Source organism: Oreochromis niloticus, linkage group LG18 (assembly GCF_001858045.2).
Source record: "Oreochromis niloticus isolate F11D_XX linkage group LG18, O_niloticus_UMD_NMBU, whole genome shotgun sequence".
NCBI lineage: Eukaryota > Metazoa > Chordata > Actinopteri > Cichliformes > Cichlidae > Oreochromis > Oreochromis niloticus.
The window spans coordinates 7,199,864-7,217,512 of NC_031982.2; the positions used below are offsets into that span (position 1 = coordinate 7,199,864).

A 17,649-nucleotide genomic window follows, 5' to 3' on the forward strand; every position below is an offset into this window, starting at 1 on the left:
ATAACAATCTGATATTTTATTTCTATTAAAATGAAGCATTACAATAAACATCAAGAAATGATATTACAAAAACATGTACAAAGGAACACTTTAGCATTTTAGAAAATACATTTTTGTGCAATGTTCTAACTCGTGTCCTGCTACAGCATGTATCTGTCTCCCCCTACTGCAAAAGAGAGATTAAACTCTTTTGATGCTTATTTCATAACACTTTTTCATCTCCAGGCACCACGTTCACTCCTTACCCTGAAACATTCTCTGACCCTCAGCTAATCAATGCATCCGTTTAACACGGCGCTAAAGTTACGTCATTCACCTCATGGCGCCAACAGTTTGGTACAGTTATAACTTGGTGAGGCGCAGAGTGTTGAGACGCACTGAAAGAATAGTGGATCCCTCCGCATAGCTAATCTCACGCAGTATCCCAGTCCAGCACTTGTCCGACTCATCATATCTGTAGAGAAGATAAATAAGTCAGCTGAGTTCCCCTCATAGCATCTTAGGAAAGCATACAGTAATAACAAATGCAATCTCAATATTTTTCATCTAGACAGAATGATTAGGCCCAAAAGGAATTCTTGACAGCTGTTTATCAAATGAAGCTATTATTAACAGCACCGTAGACAGCAGCCATTATTATACCTGACAACAAATGTTTTGAAAAGATCCTAATCAACGCCTATTAGCAAGTCCAAGTCCATCAGCTTTAGATGCAAATCTTTAAAACGTCAAAATTGTAGTTTAGGTCAAATGTTTTTATTTTAGTTCCACAAGTTCTTTGACTATTGAAAGAACATAAATGAAGGTTACTAATTATTCAGCGATTTTCCTGCTATGACTTGAAAATGGTCCATATGTGATCGTGGCCCAAGAGTTGGCAGTTCGTCTTGTAATCGGAAGGTTGCCAGTTCGAGCCCCGGCTCCGACAGTCTCGGTCATTGTGTCCTTGGGCAAGACACTTCACCCGTTGCCTACTGGTGGTGGTCAGAGGGCCCGGTGGCGCCAGTGTCCGGCAGCCTCGCCTCTGTCAGTGCGCCCCAGGGTGGCTGTGGCTGCAATGTAGCTTGCCATCACCAGTGTGTGAATGTGTGGATGACTGAATGTGTAAAGTGCTTTGGGGTCCTTAGGGACTAGTAAAGCGCTATACAAATACAGGCCATTTACCATATGTTTGGGTAAGAACCTTAACATGATCTCTTTATCTTATTTGATGTGTGGCCTCAGATTGTGCTTTATTGCTGAAACCTTACCTCAAGAAATGTTTAAAAACATATAAAATGGTCCAAATATTGTGATTTTGTAAAAGTAATTTCTTTGCTATAATTTACCAAAGTTACCTGGAAAATAATCCATGAATATGGATTGTGTTTAGATTTCTCCTACATCACTAAAATAATAATCTTCACTGTATCTGAAGTGTTGGTTGAAAATTGCTTTCAATTCAATTTTGTTCATTTAGCACCAAATCAAAACAGTTACCTTAATATTACCTTTATATTATATATATATAAAGCACCTTAAGGGTGCTTTATATAAAGTAAAGACTCTATAATAACACAGAGAAAACCTCATCAATCATGTCGACCCCCTGTGAGCAAGCACTCGGCGACAAGTACCAGTAATTAATCGTCCTAGTAATAAGTACAGATTATAAAAAAGATGAAGAATTTTTGAACAAATACCAGATAAGCTGTAATTGCATAGACATGTATGCTTAAAGACACAAAGAGGTTAATTTAATGAGTTACAGTGAAAGGAAATGCCTGCTAATGGTCAAATAAACTGAGATGTCCATTTTACTATTAACTGAAGTGTCTGTTAATGCTACTGAAAATACAGAAAAACAGGAGCACTGGGACCCTATAACAGCAGCGGGCTTCTCAGACTACCATAAGAATTTAACATAAACCTATTATGCTCATTTACAACTCCAGAATATTATTCTTGTATTTTAACTTTGCATTGTTCAGAATTGTTGTATTTGTATAGGTCTTATTTATCCCATAGTGGACCTTGGTATCGCCTGTCAGTTCATCCACTATGTAAAACAAGCTCCTTCAGTGCCTTTTCCCCTGTCTGACATCAGCTGCCCCTCCTAAGCAGAGGTTTTGATCAGCAGGACAGTGGGGCCTCTGTGCTTACAACCAATCAAGCTGATTGAAACTGATCAGGCCGTGCGTCTCTCGTCATCGTGCAGAGTGAAGAGGAAAAAAACAAAACAACAACAATTGGATTTGAGTGTTTAGAGCAGCCTGAATCCCCAGCTTTGGCTCATAAGGATTGTTTGTACATGACTTCATTATTTATACTTTGGACATGTTTAAAATAAGCCTTTGTAACAGCGGACTTTATAAACTTTAAAGTCAGTCTTTCACTCTGAAGCTTTTACAAGGAGTCTGAATAAAAGTTTACTGTTGGATGAAATAATTTAGTAAAACTCGCTCACTAAAATCCCTTCATCACCAAAATGATCATTTGTTTGTATAAAGTGATTCTCCTCCTTTTTTGTTTTGCCACTGTGGTCACCTTACGTTCAGTTGTTATGTGTAGTAGGCTCTCACCTCCAAATGTCAGTCATCTCTGTTGGGACGGGCTCCTCACTGGTTTCACTGGGCATCATGGCAAAGCCGCCCACAGCGTACAGGAACCCCCCCATTGAGATCAGATTAAGGGAACTGCGCTCCTGAGGGAACTCTGTGAACTCAGACCACCTGGAATAACAGGACAATAAAGACACAAACACACACGGGGACGTGATGGTGTTAAACAAGCTTCAATAATACTGAATGACACCCGTACCAGTACCATGAGTGGAGTTTTATGATCTAATGATCTCTTGTTCGTGCTCAGTGAGTCATTTTACTAATGCGGACAGATGCTTCCCCTTTTTACGAGTAGATAAAGTGGGTTATATATATATAATAAAGCGAGTCATATATATATAATAAAACATTGTCTCACTTGTTGCTGGCAATGTCGTAGACCTCCACAGAGCTGGTGAGGCCTGAGTCTGTGACTCCTGTTACCACAAAGATCTGGTCGTTGTGGACGGCGATACCAAACAGAGAGCGGGCTGTTTTCAGAGGGGCCAGGTCCTTCCATTCAAACTTAGTGGGATTGTAGACACAGACTCTTCTCATGCACTTCCTACACACACACACACACACACACACACACACACACACACACACACGTGCAAACAATCAGACAAAATATGCATTTTTAAATGGATTATTTGAGTTCATGCATAACTTTTATCATATATGTTCTAATCCTGTTCTAATTTGAAAGAAGTGGGCATTTCTGATGTTTTTGAATTTGTAGGAGCCAGGACTGTTTATTTATTTGTTTTTTAAGTTGGTTGGTTTTTGGTCTGAACCCCATTAAAAATAAGAAATGAAAAACTGTGCTCAGCCACCGCAGACTTTAAAAGTTCTGTTTATCCAAAGTTATACCCTGAGTTGCAAAATCAGCAGAACAAAAACTAATTAAATAATAATAAAATAAAAAAAACTATGAGACTGATGAATGAGGTTTAATAATGATTTTCCTTTATTTTTCTACCGACATTATCATAAAAATGTGTGTTTTTAAAGCCTGCAGTGCACTTACCTGCTTTCAGACTTTCCTCCAATGACGTAGATGAGCCCTTTGTGTGATACAGTTCCATGGCCATACACTTCATAAGGCAGGGGATCAGATTCTCCCCATTTGAAAGACCTGTGCAGATGTGCAAATGAAGAAGAACATGTACCATCATGAACAGACTCTGCAGATGATAAAGTGAGTGAGTCATGCAAACTGTGATTCTAAGAAGAAACGAGGCTTGGGAGTTGCTGTTTTGTTCCTTTTATAAGGAAAACACACTTTTCCGGACTTGAGGATTTTGAATTTTAAGGTCAAAGTTTAAACAAATTGTATTTACTATTGTATGCAATTATATTTTCAAGAGAGATGGCCATAATTTAGATACGATTTGCCATTTCCATTGCACTAGAGTATATTAAACTTACTGTCTGTCATAGATCATGACTGAGCTTAGTGCGTGCTCGCCTTCCTTCAGTTCCTTTCCTCCAACAACAAAGATGGAGTTTTCAGCTTCAGTCAGGCCAAACAGACAGCGTGGGTTGGGTTGTGGAGGCATCCCTAACCATTCTGAACTGACTGGGTCAAACTGGGGATAAAAACAGTGACGTGAGAGGAATTAAATACAAAAGAATCCAGAAATATTTTTAAAATAGCTTAAGATTTGAAAAGGAGCCATCGTCTGAGTTCAGGTTGTAAAGAGCTACAAATGGTTTTCATAAATTACACACTACCTGCAGGAAGTAGGAGCTGAATGGTTCATCTTTGTCCTCTTCATTGTAGAGAAGTCCTCCCACAACAAACACTTGGTTCTCTCTTGTCACCAGGCTGCAGTGATTCTTGGGAATTTCAGTGGATTCTGACACAACAAAGCACTCGTTTCCTGCCGGGTCATAGGCCACAGTCCCTGTGTCGCTGATCATAAGTATGAGGTCCATCTCAAACATCCCAAAACGAGGATTGTTGTTGAGTATGCCTGGCAGGTAACCTTCCTCATCATCTTCCTCATCCTCACTGCCTTCACCCTCCTTTGCCCCATCTCTCGCAGGCTTCTTCGGCTTAGGGAGCCGCCCTCTGTGAGCGTCCCTGATGAGATCCAGCTCCTTCTTGATGTCCTGGCTGAACCGGATGTACTGGTGACGCTCCACTTTTTCTTTGAAGTAATCCAAAGGTATGAGTCTGAAGCGAACACAGTGCAACAGCTCGGGGAGATCTTTGACCCGATTGGTCTCGTCATGCTTGACCCAGTCCATCAGGGATTCAAACACCTGCTCCTCCCGCTCAACATTAAGGGCGTCTGAGGTGATGATGATGGCCACCTCGCTGGGGGCTAGCTGCAGAAAGTCTTGGTCCCTGACAACAACCTGGTAGCGCTCGCAGATGAAGTCTCTCGCGGCAAGAGCAAGCTTGGGACAATCCAGAAGCAGCCCCAGTCTGAAGATAGCCAAGCAATTCCCGAGCACCAGCTTTTCTTGGAGATAGGACACACACACAGAGAAGATGGAGGGGATCTGGTACATGTTGGCAACCATGAATATATCTTGGACATTCTGTTCTGTCAGATTAATGTCAGATGTATACAAATACCGCAGGATCATCCCCATAACCCCAGGCTCCACATTTTTGAGGACAACCTCCTTCTTCTTGCTCTCCTCCAAGTCAGACAGGAACATAGCCTTGAAGAAGGGGCTGCTAGCTGCCAGAACCAAGCGGTGGCAGGGAAACTCCTTGTCCTGGATTTTGAGGACACAATCCACAAATCTGTCATTTTCTAAGAGGTCACACAGTCCATCCTGAAGCAGTGTCTGCTGGTACATCCGAGGTTGCTCCACTGGATCTATAGTCATGGCAGCCATTTTGTTCTGTTGCCGTGTCCGGGTTGGGTTTCGTGGGCTCCCTACTTGCTCCCCACAACAGAGCAGGACTGTCAGCGCTCACAGGGTGGCTCAGTTTGCCGTGAATAGTCTCGCGTAGTTGGATGGCTTGTGGCTGCAGCTGTCTGTGGCTGTCAGCCACTACGCAAGTCAGGGGTATTTATAGACAGGACCCTCACAAAGCTGAGGAATCCAACTTGGTGGACAGGGAAGGGGACCTATCCTCTGCTTCACCACACAGACCCCCACAAACAGCTGAATGACGGGGGCTGTTAAATCCAGAAGAACAACTCATCGAGCAGCTTCGCTGGGTCTGATCACAGCGACACTTTCACACACACACGTAATCAAATATTGATTTAATTTGTGATCACACTGGCCTCACACAGAGGCAGTTTATCATATTGTAAGTATATTAATAGAGGTATAGGAGTATATGAACAGTGCCAACTCATATCATAAAACAAATATATATGCAGAGGGAGGAAATATCCTAAGTTTTAATATTTGTTAGTTTAAAAAATTAATATGACTCGCCTGATGAGGCTTTGATGGACTGTGGGTCAGCTGCTTTGTGTTCTCTTTTTTATTGTAATACCTGTACTGTGTTTTCCTAATTCTCCCCTCTGACATATCCCTTCCAGATCATCAGTCTGTAGTTGTTCCTTCATCTTCACAGTTCATGTATAAAAACAGTGTCAGGGTTAGTTCCAGCACATTGTGATTAAAATATTTCTCAACCTGTTCCAGCCACAATTGCAAAAAACAAGCAAAAGTTTTAATATTTCATACATCTGGTATAAATGAGGATTATTATTATCTGATATCCCACATTTTACTTATTCTATATGTATGTATGCATACATGTGCCAACATTAAGTGATTTGCAACAGCGATGTGTACTAAGTGACAAACAGTACTGGCATCTAGTGGTTGAAAGCGAGTCTGAAAAATGTGACCAGTGCATCATATATATATAGAAGGTATGTATAGAACAGGGGTGGGCAATCTCAGTCCACGAGGGCCGGTGTCCCTGCAGGTTTTAGATGTGTCCTCGAACCAACACAGCTGATTTAAATGGCTAAATTAGCTCCTCAACATGTCCTGAAGTTCTCCAGAGGCCTGGTAACGAACTAATCATTTGATTCAGGTGTGTTGACCCAAGGTGAGATCTAAAATCTGCAGGGACACCGGCCCTCGAGGCCCTCGAGGCCTAACCCTGTTATAGAATAAAAAGTCATGATCAGGGATGTCTAACAAAAGCCCCGGGTACCAGAATCAGCCCAGCAAAGACTCCAATCTGAAAGGCTTTGAAAAATGTAAAGGAGGATATAAAACTTTTATCTATAATTTCACAGTTTTTACAGTTTTTCTTATTGTTAAAGACCTCCCACATGACCGTCCATACCATACAAAAACAAGATTCCTGTTTTTCACCACCTACCATACAGATATGCACTGAAACATTTGTCTAGGCAATGATACCTAAACTTTTATGTAATTTAATCCATTTATCATGTTGAAAAACTGAGAAATACTGTTGTAAATGTACTTTTTTCCCTCACATTAATCCTTCCCAGGGAGTAAAAGTGTAATTGAATGATAGAAAGGGGAGTTTCACTGGTCCAAGCTCAAAGTGCGCTCTATGTGGCCCACAAGGTAAAAGAGGTTTGACATCCCCGGGCCATATAAAGGTTTACACCACTATAGCATCAGTGTATGATTTATGAACCTCAAACTCAAAACAGTTCAAAGTTTAAAATCTCTCACATAGCCTTATTCTTTGCCAAGCTTCTTCTTTTTTGTCACTGTACAAATAAACTAAGACGACACATTGTAGCTGCATAGAGCTTCAGCATAGCGGACGTTTTGGGTTGCAGCAGCATTAAAAAAATAACAAAAGTTTAAGTAATCGTGTTAAATAATTCTCTGTGCCAGTAAACCTCAACATGAAGCCAACAATGCTTTTTGGGTGTCACGCTGTATTGGTTACTGATGTCACAAAACTCTAAAAGATTAGAGAAGATAACCCACATCATAATACGGCCTGGCCAAACTGGTTTCATAAAAGGGAGACACTCATCAACAAATACAAGTGAATTACTTAATTTGGCCTGGGCTATTCTAAGAGGGTATGTTTTAACCATCCTGACATGTAGTGTAGCCTGTTGGCAAAGAAGTGGTTTTGTCCCACTTTGGTCATTGTGTTGATGTTTTTTCCTCTGTCCCTTTCTCTCCCTCTTCTTCTGTTAACTTTCTTCCCAACTTCTCTTTCTTTGTTTTCTTTTCTGTTCCCCAGTCTTGTCCGTTGTGATTAAAAAAAATGTAAAATCCTGATAAAATTCTAATGAAACATAACTATCAAGTGGCGCATTATAGCAAATACCATAATGGTGGGAAAGTAAATCTGTTGGGCATTTTTTGGCCTTCAGACAACAATTGCTACACTGCCGGACAGGCCCAAAAAAAAGTTTAGCAAACATTGGATGTTTTTAATCATCCACGCTGTAACCACAAAGGAAACAGCAGAAATCAACTTTGGACACACTGGGCCATCTGGTGGTGATGAATGGCAGTGTCTCACAAATCAGCTGGAAAGCCTTTTTCATCCATTCAAAAAAAATGAATTTGTTCAAATGTTTTAATGCAGACCGTCCTGAGCAGCTCATAGGTGCATACATGTATACACAGCAATCTCACTGCAACCAAATAGCAACCAAACAAACTCACAGCAGGAGTGTCCCTTCTGGACAAAACACGACTTTATTACAAGTCAAACATTTGAAATGAACACCTTTAACGAATACCCGAAAGTGGGAAAAAGCATTGCATTGAGGGTTTTTTTTCTCTCACTCTCTCTGACTGCTGCACTGAAGACACACAGCAGGTTTTGTTGACAGGCAGCATAACACTGACCCATGTCCCCTGCTGGGCTTCTGGCCTTTCAAGTGGGGGTCTTTATTATGTGAGTGAGGGCCAAGGAGAGATGGACCAAAATGCCACACCTACAGTAATCTCCTGTGGACAGTAGTAGAGTAAGGCAGTCATTCTTTGAATGGTTTCCAGTGACTTAGCTACATTCAGTACTCAGTATCACAGGAGATCTGATACATTCAAACTAAAATACCAGTGCTTTACCTTCATATATATTTTTCTTAGTAAGAGTAAAACAATTATACTGTACATTACAATCAGCTGCAAGCTATGTGGAGAACCTCCATAGCACCCTTTTTATTTTCTTTATTGCACTCCATTTATGACACCCTGATTTCAAGTTTTCTTCAAGTTTTACCCTTTTAGCTTGATTACAGATCAATAAGATTGGATCTCAACCATCTCAATAAAATAAAAAACAAAGATGGTGATAAAAAAGGAAGAAGAAATAAAAGTGAAGGCGAACAGAACCACACAGACCAAAAGTAGTTCTTCCCAACTTCTCTTTCTTTGTTTTCTTTTCTGTTCCCCAGTCTTGTCCTTTGTGATTGTAATAACCCCAAATTAAAAATCTTTAATTTGGGGTTATTACAATCACAACGGACACAGACCAAAAGTAATTCTTCCTTTACAATACTATATGTCCTTAAGTACTTTTAAACATAGTTTTAGTTAAAAAAATTTTCTTGAAGTATTTTAAACAATCTTTAGTCCAGATCGATACAAATACTAAATGCACTCTTGGTGGGTTTGTGCCAAAGTACGTGGTGATTATCAACAGCAAGTGCACTTGTGGATTTTTCACAGTTCGAATCATTGCCTCGCTTCCGACAAACAATAGCAAAAACACCGGCTTGTGAACAATATAGGTGCTGAATGGCTGTTAACCAGCATGGTTCTGTTACAGCTTGCAAGGCCGAGGATGGAACCACATGAGCGCCCATTGACCATTAAGTCTGTGAAACTGTTTCTCTGCCAGGTTATTCTGCTTTTTCTTTGCCACCATCCACTGGCTTTGCTGGCTCCGGATCTTCCAGCAAGGCTTGTTGTCTCTCTCGTTCCTTCACCAGCTGCACACCACAGTAGGTCACGAGTAACACAGAGAGGGTTGACAGAGGAAAACCTAACAATAGGACAAAGAAGAATGAGGAAGGAGGGGGGGGCATGAGAAGATTAAAGCACAACTTTAAAGGAAATACTGCAGACAATCCCTTGAACAAGCCCTGTCAGAGTTGTGTCACAGAATGTTTAATGTTGTGAAGAAATCAGAAGCGATGCTGAAGTCAAATGATCTGTGGAGCTTTAAGCCCCTCAAGTTTTTTCTTTTCTTGTTTTTCTGTGCTTTTGGAACTGAGAAAAAACCCAGTTTTAATTCATATAGCATACTGATGTTGTTCCCCACCTTTAAAAATCAGTCTCCTTCCCACCATTTTGGCAAACTCCAAACTGTTCAGGGAGAGAACGTTGTAGAGGACGATAGCCCAGAAGTTGGCCGCATTGAACAAACCGCGGATCCTGCGTGACATGGCTTCACCCATGGCACTCTAACAGAAGACACACAACAGAGCACAAAATTACAACTAACATAGAAAATGAAAAAATGTAATTCTGCTGCCATCCTTTGGACCTGTGATATGTTTGATAGATGCTTAGTCCATCTTTAAATTAGGATCTGTTTTGCTTTTCTCTTGTCTATTATATTTTTGGGGCAAATATAGTAGATCCACTTCTTTTAATAATGGCTTTTTAAATAAATAAAAATAGTTCCACACCTCAAAATCGTGTCGCTCAGCTTACTTTTGATCCTGTTGCTCTCAGGTCAGTACTGTATTAAGGCCCTTCAAACTAAGAAATGGATCTGTGAAGTTGATAACCACCAGTTTTATTTATTAACTGCTAGTTCACTTCCCTTTATAATGTAAGGTACATTATTACAGAGAATTAGATAATAGCCCCTGAGGATCACTTGGCAGCAGTGAGAAGGAAGAACTTCCTTTTGATAGGAAGAGAACTCTGGTAGAGCCAGACTCAGGGAGCAACAGCAATCTGCCGTGACCAGTTGGGGTGTTGGGGGAAAGAGGGGAGAAACAAGAAGGGCACAGGGAGAGAAGGACCAAATACACACTATTCTGTCTCAGTCCATTTGGCAGCTTCCACAAAGTGTGATAGGGTGACTTAAAATCAGTGCTCTTAAATACCAAGAATAGACTTTCAGTGATGAAGAAGAGATTCTGTATCCAGTGACTAAATGTGATGACAAAATGTTTATAGATTCCTGTGTGTTTATGTGTCAAGATTCTACAGAATTTTTTTACCGAGTAATTTAATTTTTTCTTTAAATGTATCAGACACAAATTGTTATTCAAGGCAAGAATGTTCATCCATGTTCAAACATGCCTAGGGGCCTTACGATTTGCCTTATCGTTTCTCACCTCTATGGTAGAAAGTGGTGGAAGGGAGAAGAACTTGGCCACCCACAGCTCAAAGTTGAGACCAAAGCAGTTGAAAAAGGACCAGATATAAACCAGTTCACATGGGCCCAGCCACAGGGTGGTGATGCCAAAAGTGCAGATGGTTGCAAGAAGTTCTTTGAAGATTTGATCGTGATTTCCACCAATGTAGTCGTAAACATACCTGCACACGACACAAGGATGAGTCAAAATCATCTTGTCTATGCCGTGTTCGGTTCTTTATGCCCATGAATTTAAATCATCCATGCACTCACTTGCACAGCCAGTCATTGATGCCTCTGTCAAAGTGCCTACAAAAGACACAAAGTTTCATGAATACTTTCACACATTTTACGGTTTGGCAGAGCGAACCAGGAAACTACACTGTGGTTTCACACTGCTGATGCAAGTCACACGTACGTCTCAGCGAAGACGTAAAGCATGGTGATACACTTGGGAGGCTGAGGAGGGTCCAGGTGATCCAGCATTGCCACGGTGTTGATGACGCCGAACATTACAGCCGATTTCACCCAGTCATACACCAAGTTGGAATAAGCCAGTCCAGCTGTGAATCACATAAAAACAAATCAAAGTCATTCCTAATTAGAATATATCCCACAGTTCTTTTCAGGCATTTATTTAAAGTCCTCCCTCTGAGAAAACCTCCAGTAGCAGATTAACTTGAAATGATGTCTCATTACAATTTTAGAGTATTCATTTTTTCACTGATTTTCCTTGGAAATAGTATGATTTTAGGGAATCCCAATGTTATTTCGAACCACAAAAAAGCAAATGACTGAAGCAAGAAAACTCTAAGTGTGAAAGAAAGGAAAAAGCTTTAGATTTAAATACTCACCCAGAGACCAGTCAGATAGCTTAGCGACCAGCTTCATGTCACTGGGTATCGTCAGAATGTAAAGGTAGTGGAAGAAGACATCCACCACGAGAATACCTCCCAGGTGCAACAAGGCCTTGGTGGTGATGTTCCACATCTCCCTCTCTTTACGGATCAGCTGAGTGTTGTTTGCCTGCAGAACAAAAGCTTCCACTAAACCCACATATCACATGCTGTTGTTGGAATTATATTCCATAGAAACTTGAATATTTGATGATTACACCATTGAGAATAGCAGAGTTACAGATTTGTAACTATTTGTATGAATGTGTATGAGTGTATGAATGTGTGTGTGAATGGGTGAATGACTGGATATGTAAAGCGCTTTGGGGTCCTTAGGGACCATAAATGCGCTATATAAATACAGGCCATTTACCATTTACCATTTATTTTTGGACCAATTAATTATTCACATTAATAAAATATTTAATTAAAGAATAGATGCACCTACTGTTGATTAAAAGAAAGATTGGGGTTTCTTGTTTTAAAAACACCAGTTTATCTTTATATTCCGTTTGATTTTCAATCCTCACCTGGGCATGAAACCGGTCGAATGTCATTATCGGTCCAAAGAAGAAGAATGGGAGGTAGAAGTTGTATTTCACCAGGTCTGAGAACGTGTAGTTGCCTTCCTTCTTCTCGCAGTTCTCTAAAGCAAAACTCATACAGCGCATGATGCTGAAGCCACAACCTCCATAGAACAGGATGTCTTGGAGGCTGAAGGAACCAGTTACCAAGGCTTCCTGTTGTGGGGCAGTGTGGGGATAAAAGTTATTCTGAGCCTCAAACACCAGTCTGCATAAGGACGACAATAACAATCTGGCAGAAGCTGTATGCTATCAGTACTGTAATCATGTGCCCATACATTACATATTAGACCAAATACTTAATGTAATTTGTAATGTTATCGATAGTGTATCGGGATCGTTCTCCGGTTTGGTATCGCTTATAAGATCACCCACAGCTGGAACCTTTCACAGGGGTGTGGATAAAGGGGGGCCAACAACAACTGTGTGTAGCAATGTGGACACTATGATGCTACAGGGCAGTCACGTTTGCTAGTGCATGTTTAGGGAGGCTGGAGGTCTGTCTGCATTTAAATTCAACCAATTTTCAAATGGTTTTATTGGTTGTTTCTTTCTAATAAACCTCACTTATTTCCAGTGGGCTTCAATAACTGCTTCTGAGTCTGAACCACCACATTTTGGAAAATCCTGGGAACACCCCTACACACTCAGCTAAACTCCAGAAAATTTGCAGTTCAGTTTTATTTATATAGCATCAAATCACAGCTGAAGTTGTCTTAAGGCGCTTTATATTGTAAGGTAAAGACCCTACAATAATACAGAGACAACCCTAACAATCAAATGAGCCCTTATGAGCAAGCACTGAGAGAAAGTGGGAAAGAAAAACTCCCTTTTAACAGGAAGCAACCTCCAGCAGAACCAGGCTCAGGGACGGGCAGAAAGAACTTCCATTACGATCATTAGTAAGAAATTTGGTGGTCGAGCACAAATGTTGTAGTATTTATTACATGCGTCGCTGGACTTTGGAAGTAGGCGAAGTTGTTAAACTCCTACTTTGCTACCATTCCCTCACCTGCCAGGAGTTAAAGGGCTCCAGCTTGATGGAGGCCAGCGTACACAAGCCTGCAGCGAAGCACATCCATTTACTTTTGAATATAGCCACGCTGTATAGTATGATGCAATGAGACAGAACCAGAGCCAAGAAAGTCCAGCCCATCGTTACCAGGACTGCCAAACCTCCATACACCCCAAAGACCAAGGATCTGTGCTGTGGATAAGAAGGAGCCGGAATTAGTCAAGATATCAGGATATAGTTCAGAATTCAGGAACACACATGAAGAGTGGTGTTAGTATAATAAGACTCATGAAACTGCAAAAAATGAAAATACCTAAGGATGGGAAGATTAAATTACAGGGCAATGAAAACAAATCTACAGTCCACATATGCACAATTTAAATGAAATGCATGGCAAATGTTGTGAAATTCAAAGATCTTTTAATGTTACCTTACATCCATTTATAACAATCTTCATTGTAAACATGAAACAAGACAGAAAACATGTTTAAAACATGATGAACTGTTTTAAATATGTCCAAATATTCACAGCAGAGACTCAACAGATGGGAACTTGGTATCAAAGAAAGCAGCTCATGCTGTGTTGAGTCAATCTGTCAGGCCTCGAGGTTCAAATATAAGCCACCAGAAACATTTTTGTTCTGGAACAGAAAAACATCTCATTGAATAAAAATGGAACAAAACTACATTTAATTAATCACCTCAAGGCCTTCTGTTCACATCAGCAGAATGCAGCTTTGCATTTACTGTAATATCTTTCTTCACACTTGAGCACACACGCACACACAAATATGTATTTCATACATATTTACAGAGAAAAGCACCATGAGCCTGTACGTGTATTTATTCAAAACCCAGGAGCATTCACACCCACGCACCTTTGGAGCCACCAGGGAAAATATCTTGGCAAAGATCACATGACCAACGAGAGCAAAAAGGATATGATTGCGGAATGTCGTGAACCACATCACCCATTCGAAGTCCGCAGCATCCTGCAACAAGGAAAAATGCATTAGGATCAAATAACAACCGCTCGCTTAACATGGCGCTGTGCAGCCGTATAGAGAATACATGAAGAAGAGGGACTTACCATTTTCCTGCCAAAATAATGCCATCCTGGTTTGACGCTTTCTTTGAAGGACTTTCTGTTTGCATTCTCTGAAAAAACGAACAAACAAAAAACCCGATAATCTCCATTTGTGCATGCTGAGGTGTTTTATCAATAATGCAAAACAGCTTTAAGTAATGGCAGGACACTGTAAAGCCTCTGTGTTGGGGAATCCAGGCTTTGAGCAGCTTTGTTTTGGGCATTTGTACATGAGCTGGTTATTCCTCTGTAAGAAAACAGTCGTGCAGGTAGTCACAGATTGAACAGCTTTGGTGTGTTCATTGGATTATTGCAAATTTAAGGGCCTGAGAGCACTTCTGGTCTATTTTATAACACCAAATATTACATAATACACTCACTGCGGTGCTTTCTATTCTGAGGTTGACATCTAGTCTCATGTAGACATAATCTTGTTGCAGGAGATTAGTTTTCTATATAACCTGAACAAAGCGCTAACACATAAATGACAAACAGAACACCAAAAACAATCGCAGTGGTGACCAAAGTTGAAGCAATCAGTGTAGCCCCCCCCACCCCCCACCCCACCCCACCCCACCCCCACCACCACCACCCCCCACCACCACCACAGTGTGGTGTAGGTTTTTCCAGCCAAAACTGGAGAAGCCTCAAAATGTAAAGGTCTCAAAATGTAAGGGTCATTCGGGGAAAGCCTCTTACTTCTGGGAACACAGCCAAACTACTATTGCCAGTATACAGCGCTCCTGTAGCATGCAGACCTGAGTATTACAAATGACCATTTTAAGAGACAGAGACTGAAGGAAAAAAAAATATCTGGACTAAAATGATGATTGACAGCTAGACTGTATGACAGCACAGACGGTGACAGACAACACCAGTCACCCGATTACACTCAGTCCACTCAGATCAGTGTGTGAAGAGGCTGGTTGAAGCACGTCATAGTCTGAATACATGCAAACATTTGGTGTTATTTCAGGATGAAGGGTTTGGAATTAGTTGGCTCAGTGTAACTTAGTCAGAAATATCTCCATCAGGGAAATAATTAGAGAGTAAGTGGACCATTTTTTTCAAATTGTCTTCACATAATAAGAACACGCAGGAGTTCCTTGGGGGGAAGCAGTCTCTTTTCATGTACTAAATGAACTTTGTTCTGCACTGTTTTAGGTTAAATGGAGCACTGTTGTAGGATGTAGGACGGTGCTTTTTGAGGCTGTTTTTAAATTGCATTGGATTTGAATTGCATTGTCACTTGGCTTTCAGTGACATTTATCAGATTATGAGTGAAAATTGTGCTCTTAAAGCTGATAGTAGTCAATTAACCTCTATAAACGTTAAAGCACTGTGATATTGATTTTTTTGGACTTCCTCAGTTACAGCAACAGCCTGTGTGTGTGTGTGTGTGTGTGTGTGTGTGTGTGTGTGTGTGTGTGTGTGTGTGTGTGCGTGCGTGCGCGCGCACGCGCGCATGCATGCATGCACTCCGGACATCTCTTGACACGTTGTGCACTCACCACTTGAAGCTTCAAATATCCAACTGCCTGCCCATATCAAGGCCACAGCAAGTACAGCTGTGTAGAGATACAGCTCATATCTAGGGAGGGCAGTCTTGATCCCCATGGTGAATCTGTACACTTGAAGCCTAATGGGTTGAAAAGCAATCAGCCACATTATGTTAGACCTAAGTGAAGGGAAGCAGTATAAATGAACAGAAAACAAAACAAAAAAAAGGAAAAGTCTGAGAGAAATAAGATAGCAGGGTTAAAAAGTTTATTTTACTGAACCAGGTTATTCTTTGGAAATTGTTACATTGTAGTTTGCTGTGACATGTCATTATGAAAGCATGCACTTTGACAGGTTCCTCGATAAAATGCTCGGCAGGATTAACCGGACAAAACATGAGGAGAAGCCCAGTACAACTTATTTTTATGGTAGATGCCCTTGGCAGTGTTACCCAGTGGAAATCAGCCTGTGCCTATAGAAACTATACACCCACAAAAACGCTTCAAGTTGTTTGCAATATTTCATGGGTCAGCACAGTAATAACACAAGTTCCTGACTGGTCTGAGACAGACCAGGGTGTTTCACTGAGGTGGTATTTTACTAATAAGCTTCCAGGATCGACAGCCCAGTGACTTAAATAGGACTTCAGAGCTCTGGCTCCTCGGAATCAGCACCGTCAGCTGCGCAACCCTACCTCTCCTTCCTATTATAGTACTGTCTTGCAGTTGGTTTGCTGTACAGCAGGGCAGCTGCAGTGCTATGTGATCTGAGAGGCGCTGGGGACTCACTTCACAGAATAATTAGCCCTAACTGGAATGGCCAAGAATGGCGCACTGGAGTGGGAAAACCGTTAGTTTTCAGGTGGACAGCCCGGGTTCCTGGCTGTGTTAGTGCGTGTGCTTCATGCTCATGTGGCGCACTTTGAGTTGAACTTAAAGGAGTTGGACGAACAAGTGTGGCATGCCAGTGCCAAGATGTAACCATGGCTATGCAGATCCCCCGCAAAGCGCCATGCATACAAATTGAGGCTTACTTTTTCAATGCTCCGTGCGCACAGAGTCGATAACACACCGGCTGTTTGTTCTGATTGTTTCCCTCCCTGGTGGTTTCCGTCATATTTATCACTTTGCATTAATAAAAGACTTGTTTTACTAACCTTATATCCGCTTTATACTGTCAGGATGAGGGCAGCAGTGTTTACAGCCAGTTCTTCAATAGACCAAAGAAATTGGGGGAAAGCAGGTGGCGGCAAAAGCAGATTTCATTTCATTCGTCTTGCGGGGGCTTTGCCGCTGCCGCTGCCTCTGATCACCAGCCTCTGGCAGTCAGGATGTTGCGGACTCAACGAAAGGAGGAGGAAGAGGAGGAGGAGGAGGGGGGATATATTTATCCACCACTACTGCACCGCAATGAGGGGTGGTCCACACCGTGTCCATCGGATCTTACTCACAAACATGGTTTATAACGACTAGAAAAGAAAGTCAATCAGTAGCAATTAGCCTAATTGAGAGCCAATCAAAGATAGAATGGATCTGACTTGATAAATCATATGCGGATGTTAAAAGTGGAATGATTGCACGTACTGTTACAGACCAAAGTCTTTCACGTTTTCCGGCTGGATGCAACAAAGGCAGTGTTTCTACAATTTGAAATAAATTGGGTTTTTTCTGTTTTTAAAAATAATGATCTGTACTCTGTGATATATATATTATAAAACGCATT

General features: G+C 41.2%; 2 protein-coding genes across 3 annotated transcripts; both read right to left on the bottom strand.

Annotated features, from left to right (window-relative positions):
* Position 1: 1 nt before the first annotated feature.
* LOC100690777 (kelch-like protein 40a) lies at positions 2–5,575 on the bottom strand. Its single transcript, XM_003457416.4, has 6 exons — positions 4,320–5,575; positions 4,014–4,174; positions 3,613–3,720; positions 2,962–3,147; positions 2,562–2,711; positions 2–454 (listed from the first exon to the last, which is right to left on the bottom strand). The coding sequence occupies exons 1-6, from the start codon at positions 5,439–5,441 to the stop codon at positions 343–345; spliced, it is 1,839 nt and encodes a 612-aa protein (XP_003457464.1). The 5' UTR covers positions 5,442–5,575; the 3' UTR covers positions 2–342.
* Positions 5,576–8,203: 2,628 nt separating this feature from the next.
* hhatla (hedgehog acyltransferase like, a) lies at positions 8,204–17,353 on the bottom strand. Of its 2 annotated transcripts, XM_013265492.3 has the most exons (13): positions 17,084–17,353; positions 15,939–16,066; positions 14,431–14,498; positions 14,219–14,332; positions 13,771–13,791; positions 13,338–13,532; positions 12,272–12,481; positions 11,700–11,871; positions 11,264–11,408; positions 11,119–11,154; positions 10,826–11,027; positions 9,796–9,937; positions 8,204–9,516 (listed from the first exon to the last, which is right to left on the bottom strand). In XM_013265492.3, exons 2-13 carry the CDS (start codon positions 16,042–16,044, stop codon positions 9,374–9,376), a joined length of 1,554 nt encoding a protein of 517 aa, XP_013120946.1. In that variant the 5' UTR covers positions 16,045–16,066; positions 17,084–17,353; the 3' UTR covers positions 8,204–9,373. The 2 variants fall into 2 exon arrangements, with proteins under 2 accessions (XP_013120946.1, XP_003457465.1); XM_003457417.5 differs by lacking the exon at positions 13,771–13,791 and having other exon boundaries at positions 17,084–17,350.
* Positions 17,354–17,649: the final 296 nt, after the last annotated feature.

What these genes read in the sequence shown, in the direction of transcription:
- hhatla (XM_013265492.3), bottom strand. Translation starts at nt 16,044, where the DNA reads ATGGGGATCAAGACTGCCCTCCCTAGATATGAGCTGTATCTCTACACA. An exon ending in ATCAATGACTGGCTGTGCAA is followed by an intron (nt 11,028 to 11,118) that starts GTGAGTGCATGG and finishes TGTCGTGTGCAG; the next exon opens with GTATGTTTACGACTACATTG. An exon ending in CACCACTTTCTACCATAGAG is followed by an intron (nt 9,938 to 10,825) that starts GTGAGAAACGAT and finishes GTCTTCTGTTAG; the next exon opens with AGTGCCATGGGTGAAGCCAT.
- LOC100690777 (XM_003457416.4), bottom strand. Translation starts at nt 5,441, where the DNA reads ATGGCTGCCATGACTATAGATCCAGTGGAGCAACCTCGGATGTACCAG. An exon ending in TACGACATTGCCAGCAACAA is followed by an intron (nt 2,712 to 2,961) that starts GTGAGACAATGT and finishes CTGTTATTCCAG; the next exon opens with GTGGTCTGAGTTCACAGAGT. An exon ending in GAGATGACTGACATTTGGAG is followed by an intron (nt 455 to 2,561) that starts GTGAGAGCCTAC and finishes TCTTCTCTACAG; the next exon opens with ATATGATGAGTCGGACAAGT.